The sequence below is a fragment of the Neopelma chrysocephalum genome, unplaced genomic scaffold (genome assembly GCF_003984885.1).
Source record: "Neopelma chrysocephalum unplaced genomic scaffold, ASM398488v2 Primary Assembly neopelma1_25, whole genome shotgun sequence".
NCBI lineage: Eukaryota > Metazoa > Chordata > Aves > Passeriformes > Pipridae > Neopelma > Neopelma chrysocephalum.
This window is the reverse complement of record NW_020897694.1, coordinates 34,063,873-34,080,358: the sequence shown is the minus strand read 5'-3', so window position 1 is coordinate 34,080,358 and position 16,486 is coordinate 34,063,873. Positions and strand designations below refer to the sequence as shown.

The 16,486-nt window shown below is 39.4% G+C and overlaps 1 protein-coding gene across 7 annotated transcripts in view; it reads right to left on the bottom strand.

Annotated features, from left to right (window-relative positions):
- Window positions 1-1,849: 1,849 nt before the first annotated feature.
- Window positions 1,850-16,486, bottom strand: part of GABRB3 (gamma-aminobutyric acid type A receptor beta3 subunit) — a 118,218-nt gene continuing 103,581 nt past the window's right edge. For all 7 annotated transcript variants that reach the window (XM_027674841.1, XM_027674847.1, XM_027674845.1 and 4 more), the window contains one exon: window positions 1,850-5,837. In XM_027674841.1, the coding sequence (XP_027530642.1) occupies window positions 5,487-5,837 (351 nt within the window). In that variant the 3' untranslated portion in view covers window positions 1,850-5,486. The remainder of the gene's footprint in view (window positions 5,838-16,486) is intronic.

Here is a 16,486-nt window from a genome sequence, read left to right as displayed (position 1 = left end):
GCTGTAACAGCTGAAAGAACCCAACTGCTGGTGATAAGCTGGGGTATAATTCACAGTTTAGCCTAAGGCTCCCTCTGGAGTTAAAGGAGAGAGATCGGTTCCTCCAAGGAGAGATTCAGAGCCAGGGTTGGAGTGACTTTGAGGAGCTGTCTAGAGAAAGCTCAGAGAGGTGCTCTCCCTTTGCCTCACTGGAGGTATGCCAGTGCACACACCACTTTCTAGGTTTTCCCTTGTTTCCATGGGAGAACAAAGCTTGCTAATATATATTAGGCTGCAGTGCTGGAAAAAAGGCATACCACACAGAACGTTGCAAAGGGAAGGGATATTGTCCAAAAAAATATTGTGCTTACTTAAGCATTACCTAAAGTTCAGTTAATTAGGCAATGATTTAAACTCTGGCTGATTTTATGGGCAGTTGTTTCTTCTTTTTGTACTATTACGTATCCTATCCACGTGGCTTTATTTTTCAAGTATGACAAGTGATGCTGCTTGATGTTGGGTAAGCTGCCAAAGGGTTTGATTTTCAGAAGGTGTACATCTGAGTACACAAGTCAGGCTCTCACAATCTATAAGAAACACACAAATTAAACACCCAAAATCTGAAATAATTTTTGAAAAGCTCAGACCCTGTATCAGGAGGAGTTGGAAGGCACCTTTGTTCAAAACCAGTTCAGAGAAGCCTTGGGATTCCCATTGCTTCTAGTTCAGTTTTCAACTATCTGCCGTACCTCTGTTAGCAGGGGGCACTTGCTGTTGTAGCAGTTGTGACCATAAAACCAACATCTGTGGAAATAGTCTTGATATTAACAGGATCACAACTATTTGGAGAAAAGAACCAATCATTTCTACTAGAAACTGAACTCCCTTGATGTAATGAGTAGTACTTAAGCAATCAATCTTTATCCATACATCATCTCTAAAATACACAAAGAAATGCATCTCTTATCATATATTCCAATCACAAAACTCAGTTTGCAACATTGTTAATTTTTTTACCTACAATGCAGGTTGGACTGGAAAAAATAGATCATAGATGTTACTTACGATCCGGGAAGCACTGCTAAAAGTGAGCAGAAATGTGCTGAAATCAGAAGAGCTTTCAAAGCCCATTACATCTATGGTGCTGAATATTTTATCTACTCCTAAAAGCTGTGACACATATCATTAGCTACTATGAGATTTAAGAAAGCATGTGACAGCTTGTTCCTGCTTTCCAAATTTTCAAGCTATCTTTTTGTTTTGGGGGAAGGAATTGTAGAACTGATGACAAGGTGTCTTTAAAAACCTCTCTTGGAATCTTGTCTGTATCCTAACTCCTGAAAAATAACTTACTAATATTTAGCAATAAGAAGTGTAATGAACACAATTAACAGTCCTGATACAATTAGCATAGCAGGAGAAAGTATCATGTTTGGTTTTAAAATATTTATTATTGATTACTGAAACAAATAAAAAAACACTGTCTTGTTTTGATATCAAAAACTCTTTTGCCTCCTGGGCAGAAGGAAACAAAGGACTATTTCACATAAATCACAGAACAAACTTTCTGCTCTCAACTGGCAATGTCCCAGCTTGAAGACAGATTCGTTTGCTGTTAAGAATCTTGCTAAGTCAGGGGATGCAGTTTTTCCCTCTTCCTTGATCTACTGTGTAAAACATCAGGAAATATAATCATTTAATGCTTAAAATATCTTCTGCTACATGTGTAGCAATAAGAAAATTCTTTCTTTTTTTCCTAGAAGACGTATAAGACTAACCATTACATGATATTTAACATGTAATTAAATATTAAAATTTAGCTAAACAGTCATTACACTCCCTCCATCCCCAGAAAAAAGAAGCGCAAAAATTCATTAAATCCTTTTTAATAAATTAATATTCATTCATCAATATTTTCATAAAGCATCTCTTCATCATTCCATTTTACTATTCTTTTTCTTTCACAGCTGAAGAATACCAAAAATACATAGACGTGCCTTAAGCAAAAAGGACTGGGTTTTAGCTTATCTTTACAATGATATGAAATTTCTACTGTTTATTGACCCTTTGGGCTATAACAGATGATAGTTCCACTTTTCTTTTTTTTTTTAAAGCCTTTTACAAACAAATGATGTGTAAATGTTATTTATAGTAGTGCTGAGTTACAAAGGAGTTAATTAGCTATGAAATACATAACTCTGGTGTGATTTGATTAAAATTACCATTTTTAGTCTTAAAGCCATTTATGGTTAAAATAATATACTGCAGCTAGCACACTGGGATAAAAGCCAGAAAATGGGAGGTCAAGGCAAACACTGTTCTTAACACATGGGGGGGTGTGTGTGTGCGCGCGTGTGTGCGTGCGTGTGTGCGTGTGTGTGTGTGTTGTGTGTGTGTGTGTGTAAGAAGCCGTGCTGGGACTGAAGGAAGGGAATTGGCAAAAAAAGGCACAAAAATATGTGTGTAAGATGAAGTGCTAACCTTAAGTGAGATTTTCCTGGTTTTTTCAAGTCAAACCAAGGCTTGGATCTGTTCAAGGTTAAAGCTGTTTGTGTCCCATGGAACTCAACTAGACCAATGAATGCAAAATCTTGTGAAAAAAATGGAACGTGCAACTGCCCACTTTTTGCAACAAAAGACAAGGTGGGGAGTGCAGTCCCTGAAAGGGGCTGCAGTAACATCCTGCCCTCCAGTTGCGTAAAGGGTAAGAGAGAGAGAGAGAGGGAGAGTCCTCAGAGACTCAGTCCTCTTGCCCATACAGGGTCCTGAAAAATCCACATTGTCTCTTTGCTCTGGTCAAACAGTAATTTTCCATCTGCTTGGAAATTCTGGTTGAAGCCACTGGAGAACTGATTTCAGTGGGATTTGAAGTATACATTTCTATCACAACCAAAAAAAATCACTTCTTATTGAAGATTTCTGCCTGACCATATGATTTCTAGGAGCTGGAGCTTGAATAAAAGAGAGAGCTGTCATTAAATCATGAGGGCAGGACCACTCTCTTCTTGAATCCCATTTTCAGGGTAGTTATTTAGGGCACTTACTGGAAGACTTGCTTGGAGATCATTTCAGTAGGGCAATTTTTCTAAAGCAAAGCCTACTATTTATAATTTTTATTAAAATCAGATAGTTTTTTTTAAATATATTTTGCTATTAAGATAAAAACTGGGGAAGGTTTTTCAACAATTCTATCTAATATGTACTTTGGGAAGGTGTTAATTGTTAGCTACTTTGATTACAATGTTGACAATGGTCTCCATAATCCCTTCACAGTTTGAAGAGCTATTAGAGAGCTTACAATACATTATGTTTACCAATGGGACTTAACACTGAGGAGCTTTTAAACACCAAGTTTTTCTGCTCCAGCTATACAGGTTCCTTTGAGGTTTTTCATACTGTATAGTTGTCTGCAGATACAGTGCTTAAAAACTGCAGTTCCAGTCACTTTGCACCACTGCCAAGGATGCAGCAGGACTGCGGCGCTGATCCTGCCTACACTGGCAGCTGGGGTTAAGGTGACTACTTCCAGCTGGGGATCGCATGGCAGCTTTGCTGCAAGGCAACTGTGTGGTGCCCAGTCATGCTCCCAGGTGGAACTGAAACACAGGCTTTGCAAACCAGGTTTATCTATGCTGAATTTCAGTCCAGAGCAAAGTTTCACAGTTCAGCTGCAAATAGGGGTGGAAACAGTAATGGACTGTAATGGCAGCAACACAAGTATCATTGCTCTACTCACAGATAAATTAAGTACTAGTGAGAACACGGGTCATTACAGAGCCAAGGCAGCCTTTTGAGTTTCATCCCTTTTTGATGTTTTTGCTAGATGTGTATCCACACATATTTTCTTCCACAGAAGTCTCTAACTATTATCCAAAGCTCTCTGTCAAAAGATCTCATCGATGTCCAGAGGAATTCCACACGAAGAGTACTGGCAGGGCTAAGCCTGTATTCTGTTCTTTTAGATCTATTTATGCTACTGTATTTCTTGTTATTTGAGAATGTACATGATAGAAACACTGTTTACAAAAAATATATCTTCTTTTCTTTAGAAAGGTTTAGTTCTGATAAATAACAGATTAAGTTTACAGATCTGAAATTGGCATACCTTGACAACTACAATCTACTAGACTGAAAAAAGTTGGAATCCCTGTGAGGGAACAAATTGGTATGAAAACCAAAGGGGTCACATTTACATGAAGGATATGTCAGAACATAGTTAATGCTGAAAAAAACCATACTCCTGTGATCTGTAATGGCAGCACACTACCTTGGTAAGTGTAGGTATACATACTTACAGTATATAAATAAAATATGAAAGTGCTCCATTACTGAATCAAAGTATTGGAAGTGCTCTATTTGCTCAACTCTAGAGAATAAAAAGTTATAACATCACAGAAACAAAAATATGACATAACATGCGGTCACAATAGCAAGCACAGGGAAGAAAAATATTGACAAAATATACTTATATGCATATTATGCAAATATATTTTACATTAACATACAATGTTATAAGAATGTTAAATATGAATGCATGTTTAAAAAAGGCTACAGCTATATGATTTCATGTTGAAATAAATAACCTGAGACATCTTCTATGCTTTCACTGGAATAACAATCTTTAAATCTATAGCAGATGTAGAACACATTGACAGTAGTTGAATTTTCAGCTAAATTATACTAAAAATGTGCTGTTCTCTTTCAAAATGACATGGCAGCTGGAACCAGTCCAAGGGAAGGAAAATGTGCTGTACATTTACAGTACTTACAGAAGATTCATTTCACTGTTGATGGACACTTAAAATGCTTGTTTGAAACATTATAAACCTGTATATGTCTCCAAAGACCTACAACACTCCCATGATCAGCTTGCTTACTGCAGAAGAGAAAGCCAGAGATCATTAAAAATGGTGCCAATTCAGAACTGGGAAAAAATGCATTATGATATATATGAACCCAAGAAATTTTAACAAAGAAAAATAAATCTGGCTTGATGAAATAGTTGATGGATCTGCAATATAAATAACTTATTTTAAACTTACCAGTGTAACTACTGCTTTATGATTAGTGTGTATGGCAGCATTTACAAATGATGTTACTAAATACTGACTTTATACATGATTACAGCTGTTTGAAAATTTCTATGACAATCAAAGTTTTGTGGTGATAATATACAACACTTTCTCAAGGCTTGCTGCTTTGACAACACCTGCCTTTTGATTTAAAAAGTCCCTCTGAAGTGCATTCTATGTTGAAGTGTCCATAACCTCAGAATGAATGTGTTCATGTGTGTGTGCATACATATAATTTGCTTTGCAGTATGTGCTTTAAAGTACACACAATTCTTTGCTACATGTATTCACACATACATGAGTATGGTCTACATAGTAAAAGTTCATATATATATTTTTTTATATATAAATATATATATAAATATATATATAAACTCTGCAGGCAAGTAGTATTTCACTTGTTATAACTGAAGTCCTTTAAAAAAACTCAATCATTCAGTTAACATAGTATAGCCAGTAAATTAAGTTGAAAAGAGAAAATGTGAATGGAAACACCATTCTTGACCATCTGTCAATGGCATTTACATCTGTTAGATCGGGGATTTTTATTTTCAGTTGCGAAGACCTTCTTCGTAAATGGCCCCTCCTGCTATGAGAGCCTGTTCTTTCTGAAGAACGTCTTCCAAAGCTTTCACGATGTGAGCTTTGTTTTCTGTACTGGATTCCTGAGTTGTCAAACGATATAGTTGAATTTCGGGCTTCCGTAACGCTAGTGGTGACCTCGTTGCTTGCCACCTCATTGTGAATTTCAAGTGATGTTAGCAGAATGTTTCCATGGGTGTCCACCTAGAGGGCAAAAATAGATACATAAATTCTTTCAAAAGACTTAACATCGATCAGCAGAATGCACATGTATGTAAACCTCCAAACCTATACATGTTCTAAAAAACAATGTATGAATTTTACGCATGTGATAATCTTAAAAAAAGTGGCATGACCCAGCTTCTTAAAAATAGGCAAGTACTTAAATACTTTTACAAACAGGGTTATCAACATACTACCAAACATACAGTACAAAAATGTAGTTGGCAAGCCCAACCATTTTCTTCTCCCTCTAAACCAGCCACGTTTTAAAGGATGGTGTAGTTCAGTGAAACCTCTGTATTGCTGGCGATATGGGGAGACAGTAAGAGATGGATCCTCTCTCTGCTGCAGTAGGAAATTAAATTAAACTGGATTAGCTTTTTATTTTTCTATCTGGGATCAAAAACCAGGTAAAAAAAAGTGCCTGTGAAGTTTGCTAAAATCAAAAAAACAGTTCTGATGTGCTGAACTCTTTTCATTTTACAATCACAGAGCTTATTTACAACTTATCTCCTAAGTTTTTCCTTCCAAAGTCATTTGCACAATTTTCCAATCGTGGCAATGCTTAACTATGGGGCTTTTCTGCCTGGGTTAGTGATCTTAAAAGCAATGAACTTAGACATAGAAGAAAGCTGCTCAACTGAGGAAATAGGTGGCATTCTTCCCTTCCACCTCCATATCCCAGAGGCAGTAAGTACAGTAAGTACAGGTGAGCAATACAATGCCATTTTCAGAATTAAGAAGAAGGTTATGATTATTTAGTCTTTACCAAACTCTGGGCCAGACTCTCCCGTCCTCCTGAGTAGCCAAAGAGGAGCAGCACAGAGTTGGGTACGGCTCCTTTGATTCATAAAAACTTCTACTTCCCATGAGTGGCACTGAGGAGAAGTTCCAAGCAATGCTGTCTTAGTCAGTATTCAGTACCTTCAGTGGTGGGGCAGCACATCCCCTGTGCCCCATGCCCTGCATGCTGGAGGATATGCAGACAATGCAGCTGATGCAGTAATCAGCTCCAACTTTTCTGCAAGTTTTGGGGCAAGGAAAATGATGGCTGAAGGTAAAAGAAAGGCTCTGTGCTGGGTACTTTCAGACGGTTAACGCACGTGTGGTTCTGTTCAAGAGAATTTAGTTCTCCATGTCAGAAATAGATAGTGAACCATGGAATACAGGATAATTTCCAGTTTTACATATGCAATTTATTCATCCACAAGTCATCCTGCAATTAATACATTTTTCTAACCTGCCACATTATCTAGCTGTGTTAACTGTGTAGCAGTTGAACATTTCATCCTGGAAGCATCTGTTCAAAAGTGGTTGTAAAAACAGACTATTGTCAGGGCCTTTTGAAGTTTGCACAGTCATCTGATACCACATCCTTTGCAAGCTTAGTGTGAGGCATTAAAAGTATGCATAGTTACATGTCTATCCATATGCATTTGACTTTATTCAGTCTTGTTAAAATTCTGTGAAATGGATATTTCTTTCATCAGTTATTGATGCTTTGGCTTATCTCTTCTCAGGGAAGACATTTATGATAGTATATCAGTAATGCTTTGCCAAGCTGATGGCAATTGGAAAAAGAATATAAAATGCTAAGAATGATATACAAGCAAGTAGAAAAAAAATCCTAAGGTGTCTAAAAAATCCTGTTGCTGTAGGCCATGGCATATTATGCTGATGAGTGCCTATAAACAAAAATAAGTTACATGAACCAAAATACTTTGGTGGAGAAGCCTCAGTGTTGATTAAGAAGAATTTATTTTCTCCATGGCAGAAACCCTTTGGGTACAAAAGTAAGAGACTGAGGTTTGTAGAAAGGAGTTCATGCTGTTGAGTGGGATCTGTAACCAGGGAATAATCAAAAGTGTAAAATATAGCCATGGATATCATCACTACTTATGGTGGTCTTTGAAAAAAAATTATTCAGTTTCCTCTGTTATTTTTTTTCCACAAAGAGGACAAATTATGATCAGGATTTTTTCTTTACACAATGCGTAAAATATCTCCACAACCTGTATTTTCCTCATGAAGCTTAAAACTAAATCTCTCATCCGGATCCCCATGGCGTCACATGTCGTCTCCCCTCCCACCTCCTCCTAGGTTTTGAGAAATGTATTTTAGCTTACTAAAAATGCCATAGCAGAGACCGTTTTGCTGGGCTTCACCCTGAGAGCCCTGCTTTCCCCTTGCAGGTCTCTACTGCCTTTCCTTCCACAACCACATATGTCAGCTGCTCTTTCCCTTAGGACTTCCTGATCTCTTCTGATTCTATCTACCGCTACTTACACACAGGCATCAGCCCATCCATGGGTACTTTGTCCTACATCAAGCCTGGATTGTTGTGAGCCATCAGCTGAAAGCTTGTATTATGGAGGGTACACTTACGTATTCAGGCTTCTCCTGCCCAAGGTATTAATTTTATTCCACTTATTTCCTTGCATTGCATAGCCTTCTTCACCTTATCTGCCAACTTTACATGCCACCCTAACATAGCTTCTGCCTTTTATATGCCATTGATGCTGCCACTTTTCACTGCATCTAGAGATCAAACCGAAAGGTGGTCAAGAAAGTGGCAATGTTTGTGTAAATTCTTTGTCTGAAGACATTATGTCCTATGAAGCTCTATGATAGCATATATTTTCCCAAAATTTCAAATGAAACATGTTTGGAAACATACTTTTGAAATGCATCTCTTTGTTAGTGGAGCAATGGGCTTGCATGTCAAATACAAGGAAGGAGCAGATGGAGAGAAGAAGGGGTCTGCAGAAAGTAAATCGGGCTCTGGTCCACAGATACTCTTGAGATTTATTCCCTCAAATTGATTCCTTCAGAGGTTTTGGATAAACCACCTAAGGCCTCAACAACATTAGAGCACTATATAATAATAATAATGGCCAGTCTTCGCGAACGAAGATTTTGGGAAAGGTCTTTTACCTTTCCAGCCTGCACAATGGATTTTTTAGGTGAGACACAGCCTGCGCTGAACTGAGCCCACCCTTTAATCCTAAGGTTCATCTGCCGGGGCCAAGCAAGCTTGGACAATGGCAGTGAGGTCCTCAGGATGTCAGGGTTTGTTTAGAGTGACCTTTCTCATAGATGGATGGCCTCACAGGGCTAACGGGCTCCATCTGCCCGGGGGACTGGGATTCGAACCTGGGTCGCAGCAGTGAGAGTCCTGCATGCTAACCACTAGGCCACCAGGGGTCCCATTAGAGCACTATATGCTAATACTTTGTGACAATCTTAAGGTGATGTCTTGAAGTATGAATACTTAATGCATGCAGCATGTTAAAAAGTATTTGCACATAAACATGACTTCTGAATGATTTAAAAGATTTAAATTACTTTGACAAAGGTACACAAGCTCTCTCAACGAATAAAGAAGCAAACCAATAATGGCAGGATATCCTGTGCAAGTCGACTCACGTTTGCCTGAATATACAGGGAAGGCAAAATCCTCTGTGAGTGAACATGAGTGTTGCTCAGTGGCTCCAGGGCAAATGTTACCCCAGGTATATATATTAAGAAAAGTAGCTGAACGGATTACAGTCAGTCATGGCGACACATGAAAAACAAGGCCAATGTCTTTGATAAAACTTTAATTTTACTCCTTAGAATATAATTTATCACCTGGCTCAAAAATATCACTGTGCACCGGAAATTCTCCCCAAAATGTTAACACAGGCTTTACTCTCAAACACTTTTACAAACTTGAGAAATGACGTTGTGGATTTGGCCAATTTCCCCTCACTCCTTACCATCCTCCTTTAACCAAAATATTTCTCTTTTTTTGACTTCTCTGCCAACCTTGTCCTTCCATTCTTCTTGTAGCCTTCTTTCTGCCCACTGTAGCTCCACCTCAGGCCATTCCTTCCCATTTCCCCACTGTGGTCTCTTGTTGGTTCTCACATCTCCTCCCCAACACAAGCAAGGGCTGGTGGTTTCCATGGAGTGTTTCCCAGCGAGCTCATCAAAACAGATGAAAACAGCTGAGTACCAAATCATCAATTAATTCCCTGCTGAATCAGCATGGATATAAATATGCTAAACTAGTGCTCTTATTTCAGATTCAATTTTAATCAAACGCCATCCCTCTCACCCCTGAACAACTACAGCTCCTGCACCAGGGTGAAGTGACTGAATCTCACATAATTCCATTTGGAGGCTGACAAGCAGATTCACTTTTGAACATTCACCATTTCTGAACTATACATATTACAGTACAAATGAAAAATTCAAAGAGTCCAGCACTCTAATGTCATTGCACAGAAATGATCGTAACCCACCTAATTGAAGCCAGAAAGAGAAGAATTTAGATAACATTCACAAAGAACCAGGTCCTTGCCCTTGGACGAACATCACATCACCAACTGGATTGCATGTTATAGGTCTAAAACTTTAATGCCCTTTAACATCTGGGAAGTCCTGAATTCTTAATTCTACCCAAGATCCAGGTTCATTTAGATGTTAGGTATTCTGTTTTTAAGAAATAAAATACAACAGCTGCTACTGAATACCTTTCACCAGTCAAGATGTTTGGAAAACTTCAGCTTTAATACCAATTTGAACACACTTTAGTAGGGTCAGGAAACTACAGTAAAGCTTGATTTATTATTAGGTAGTGTCTGCATTGTTTCATGTTCATTTAGTTCTCTGTTTAATATTCCATAAATTTTAAGGAGTAATAATATATAATGGCCAGTCTTCGTGAACGAAGATTTGGGGAAAGGTCTTTTTACCTTTCCAGCCTGCGCAATGGATTTTTTAGGTGAGACACAGCCTGCGCTGAACTGAGCCCACCCTTTAATCCTAAGGTTCATCTGCCGGGGCCAAGCAAGCTTGGACAATGGCAGTGAAGTCCTCAGGACGTAGGTTTGTTTAGAGTGACCTTCTCATAGATGGATGGCCTCACAGGGCTAACGGGCTCCATCTGCCCGGGGGACTGGCTGGGATTCGAACCTGGGTCGCAGAGGTGAGAGTCCTGCATGCTAACCACTAGGCCACCAGGGGTCCCCAAATTTTAAGGAGTATGTTACAATAAAATCTCTTTTTCCTCGTAAGCCTTTCACTCTACTACACAAAAAGAAAAAGAGGAAACGTTGTGCTCAAACCCCATAGGTATGTTTAGTAGTTCATCAATCTCAAATTTTTAAATATCATGTAAACACTTCCCATCATGTGCAATATAAGTGCAAACAACACCATGAAAAGCTGTCTCTGTAATTAGTCTTGAATTATTTTACATCAGAATTAGTATTCAAGTACGTACAGAATCACAAAACGTTCTGAGTTAGAAGGCATCCACAAATATCATCAAAGTCACACTCCTGGCACTGCACAGGACAGCCCCAAGTGTGCCTGAGAGCATTGTCCAAACACTTTTTGAACTCAGACAGGCTTGATGCTGTGACCACTTCCCTGGGGAGCCTGTTCCAGTGCCCAACCACCCTTTGGGTGAAAAACCTTTTCCTAATACCTAACTTAAACCTCCCTTGACACAGCTTCAGGTCATTACCTTGGATCCTGTCACTGGTCAAGAGAGAGAATAGATCAGTGCCTGCCCCTCTGTTTCCCCCCAAGAGGAAGTTGTAGACCATGATGAGATCTCCCCTCAGACTCCTCCAGGCTGAACAGACCAAGTGACCTCAGCTGCTTCCCCTCAAGGTCCTTTGTAGCCTTCTCTGCAGGGCCCCTCTACCTCGGAGGGAGTCAATTTTGTATCCTCCTAATTTTGTATCATCTGCAAACATAGTATCCCTTCAAGTCCCGTGTCCAAGAGCACTGCTCTGCAGATGGAGCCCTATGGAACTCCACTAGTGACCAGTCCCCAGCCTGAAAGCAACCCCCTTCACCCCTTCATGCCCAATCTGTGAGCCAATTGCTCAGCCATTGCATGATGTGTTTATCCAGCTGAATGACTGACATTTTGTCCAGAAGGATACTGTGAGAGCTGGTATCAAAAGCTTGACTGGAATCCAAAAGATTATATCAACTGGTTTTCCTTGATCATTATCCCACAAAATAGATCTCCACTTGAGATTATAATAAAATGGAAATTATTTTTGGTATAAATTGTAATCTAGGCTCCAGCTACCTGATTCTCACCTGATTTGCTCTGGTGCAAGTGTCAGGGGTTTTGCAAGGGGTAAATTATGCGATATCAGTTTTCATTGTCTTTACTTATGTATAAATGGCTTTCCAATATGTAGAAGAGTATGCAATCAGGCTGTGTTATCTGTGCTTAAAGCTAAATTCATTGACCATATTATGCCCTGGTTATTTTAAAAATAACTTAAAAAACTGCAAGCAAAACAAAAATTATACTGCTCTCCTTGAGTCCAAAAATTGATACTTCTCTCACTACCATTTAAATATGTTGATATTAATTAATTACCACCAAAAAAATGAAAAATATAATTATGTTCTATCAGCCTAGTAGATGAGCCCAGGACATCCAGCAGAACTGGGTATGGAAAGATCTTGAAAAACAAAATAAGTATGAAGAAGAAAACTAATGAGGAATTTCCATATTATTATCACTGTCTACCAACTAATAATGAAGTTTGATAACTAACCTTGACGTATTAGAACAGAGGAAGAAAAGGAAATAAATGCATGGCCCGCCCTTGCCCTGTATTTCACATTGTCTGGACTCTTACAGTCTCTGGGCTGTACTGTCAATTGCACATACAATCCTTTTTACTGCCTCTGGATTTGAACGATTCATACTTGTGCTAAGCAGCTGCAAAACAAAATTAATACATGTATGATTCTCCCAGTGCACACTGAATGTCCCCATCATAAACTACAGGATTGTTCCCACAACTTCTTCCCACAAGAACTGTGCTCATCATCCTTGACAGATATATTTCAAAATTTGGCACCTACTCATCACACTCATGTTTCAAAAATATCCCATTGCTCAAAACAGTACCGAAAAAAGTATCCAGGAAAGATGAAGATGCACAGGAGAATACTGCCAGTTTTGCTATTCTCATACTTCCCAATTTAAATTGAGTGATAATTCTGCCACAGCAGCCAAGATATTAATTTTCAGAAAAAAATGCCACCTATGAGAAGGGTTGCTACAATTCTTTAAAAGTGCTAAGTAGATGTAAGTGGCCTGAGCCTCAATTCTCAGCAATGCCTGGTGGGAATCTGCTGCCTTGGCTGACAGCGGGGGTTTGGGCCAGGAATCTCCAGAGCTAAAAAAACACGCAGACACTGCCTGATGAGAAGGCCCTTTTTATAAAGAGTTATGCATTATTTTTGTTTAATGGAAGCTCTTCCCACATGTCTAACAGCCACGGGGGGTTGAAACTTGAATGAGCTTGTGTGATAGTTACCCTCCTGATTGATATTCTGGGGCTGAAATTTTGGTCCCACCAAACTGAAAACGTAAATTGCCACAGCTTAAACTAAGAAGCATTATTTTTAGCAGGGGACTGTAACATATCACAACCTCTGTGGATTGGCCCAGAAGGAGCAATGTCCAAAACACATGCTCACCATCTGCTTATACCAGTAGTCTCTATCACAAGAGTGAAAAACAAGTGAGAACAGGATTGCCTTAGAGCTCTCTCACGCTGATTTAGTTGTAAATTAGGCTGTATATGAGCCTTACTTAAAAGAAACAATTTATGTATCAAAACTGAAAGTTTTGAGAGCTAAAAATGAAGCCTGGATCTGCCAACACAAGCGAGAGAAACAGAACTGATTCGCAACAATGGGGATCAATTTTCAAGGGAAAACATTTTTAGAGGTCACCCTTTCTGACAGTTTCTCTACAATTTTAATTTTGGCATCAATACCATAGTCAGAAGAAATATCTTATGAAAAATCAAAATTCAGTTCTTCCTTTATCCTAGAGCTTACCCTCATATATGAAGCAGACTATCAAGGTTTTCAAAAAAGTTTTCAATCCCAAGCTGGTACATGTACGAAAACTGGTTATACGCACAAAAAAAGCAGAATTCTATGTTTGTCTCCAGTAACTATGGTTTACTGGGATAAGTTGGAACAGTTCAGTGAGGAACACTATTTACAGTGCATTATCTGAAATAAAATGTGATGCAAAAGCAGTCAAAAGAAGAGACGGCTAAGTGTGAAATTTTCTTTGTAGTCAGCTGCTGATCCACAGATGAGTCATTCATAAAGGCTCACTCATATTTCATCTCATCAGCAGCTCTGAATCTTCTGAAACCTTCTCCAGATATTCAGTTTAGACAGACGTACTTCAGTCATCATGCCACCTTCAGCAGTGCTACACCCAAGAATACAGGGTAGAGTTTTCCTCTCCCCACTGCTTTTCTTTGTCAACTCTGCAACATGAGGACACTGTCTGTGCCATTTCCATGCTGCAAGAGCTCTTTCTTACACCTGGAGCTATTTGGCTTGTTGGCTTCAACACGTGGACAGAGCTGGACAGCAAACCATAATGGGAGCAGCGAAGCCAACACGCCGCTCAGCAGGAGCAGCTGGTGGAGCCCTCCTCAGCAAAGCAAGCCTTAGTGGTATGTATCAGGAATAATTCAGAGAACTACCTAAAAGTCTGGCAGTGGTGTGGCATGTCCATAGCAGTAGCAGCAGCAACATGGGGGGTGGCTGTGCCAGTTTTGGCTTTTCAAACCTGTAACTTCTGATGCAGGACCATGCAAATACATGCATTAGAAAGAAGAGTTACTGAGCATGAAGTGACTGCTTTGCAAAACAATTATCAAATAAAACACAAACATACCCACACCTGTGGGTTTTGTGGTCTAGAACATTTTTGTTACTAAAACTTCCCTTCTCTACAGTGAAATAAGACTAGGAAAGCATGAAAAACCCTTTTGCTACTGTAAGAGGAGTGTTTATAACCAATGCAAAGCACTGTGAGGGTTTCTATGGGGAAATGAACTCCATCTCAGCCCGACGCAATGCAAGAGAAACTGCTTCAGCAGCACTCCCAGTCTTGGGAACCATAAGAGCAAAGCTCGAACTCAGGGCCTGAGCACCAGGAAATATATTGAGCTGCCTCTGCTCTGCTAGTGCTGCCTCCCAACACAAACAAGTGAATCAGCATCGTAGCCCCTCCTGACTCAAGCTGAACCTGACACAGCACAGAGTTGTCCTGTCACTACACCCACAAGTTACAACATCTGATGTAGACAATAAATGGACTGATGTTTGTTTGTTTTTGTTTTCATTTGGTTTGATTTGGTTTATGTTTTGCTTTGTTTTTCCAGTGCCCTGAGCTAGCATTCTAAATCAGGGACAGGGAGCTCAAGCACATGGTTCAAATACAAGCAAATTCAATTGCTAAAACAAAACAACAACAAAAATCAGTCCAAAATAGCAGTCAGAAATAAACTAATAATAATGCCTTCTTCCAGTTTTATATTTGAACCCTTTACAATCTTCTTTCCAGCACAGCATACACTTTGACAGCCATGAAATAGCGGTGACAGCTGCAAAGAGGGCTGCCTGCTTTTAGGCATTCTCTCTTTCTTTAAAAATGTCTCTCAGCCCCAAATCACATGAGATTTTGAGTATTTCCCAGGTTTAGAACCCTTCCCTTTCTGAATGGAATTACACTCCATGGAAGCCTGAAGCCTCACCAAAATCACAAACCCAATAATTTCACAGAACTTGCACAAAGTAATCTTCATCTGTGTCTCTGAGCCACTCTTACTGAGCAGTATGCTCTCCAGTCTGTGAGCCTCTCCCAGAACATCAGCACCCAACTCTAAAGCAAGAAGCAAGCAACTGTTATTTCCAATAGATTCAGTGATTTGCAAGAGCCACCAAAGGAGAGATTGGAAGTTAATCCCTCTTTACTGACCCTGAAGAGGTCTGAACCAAAGTTGTAGAGCTTTCAGATACTGTCTTCCATAGAAGTATGTTCAAAACTCTAGCATGGATCTGTCCTGCTACATCCATGCATATCTGCACATCATGGTGTATGGTGGGCATGATCCAGAAGCATGAAAACCATTTTTATTTTCCTGCTTCAGGACTGTAGTGTCTTGAAGCCCTGGTAAACTTTGTCTGAAATAGATCTGCTAGATGCATTTTCCCTGAGATGCTCATACTGAAATCAGTGGGATCTCTTACCTGTTCTGACCAAATGCCTCTGCTTTGCATTTGCCAGTGTTTCTGAAATGTGAAATTCAAATCTGACATCCTACATCCACTGAATCTGCATTTTCTGTCTATGCTTTGTTTCAAAGATTTCTGATTAGCTCTACCTAATGTTTCTGTCTGTTCCTGTTGCATGCTGGCACTGCTTCTCTAAAGGCATTGAATCCAGTAACTGCAACAAAGCTGTGTTCACTTTACCAGCTGAGGCCTAGGGACAGAATGTTTTCTACACAGAATGAGACCATACCTCATTGTTTATCCCGTGTCATTTGAACAGTAAATATTCATAGTCAGTATGAGTACATATGGTTCTACTAAGCATACAAAGTTCCCTTTTGCAGCTGGGACTCCAAGGGACAAAGTAACACACTCTTCTTTCAACTCTGGTGTACTGAATTTGTATCCTTATTTCATAAAATCATAGAATTGCTTAGGTAGATAAAGACCCCTAAGGTCATCGAGTCTGACTGTTAATCCAGCACTGCCATGTTAACCACTAAACCATGTCC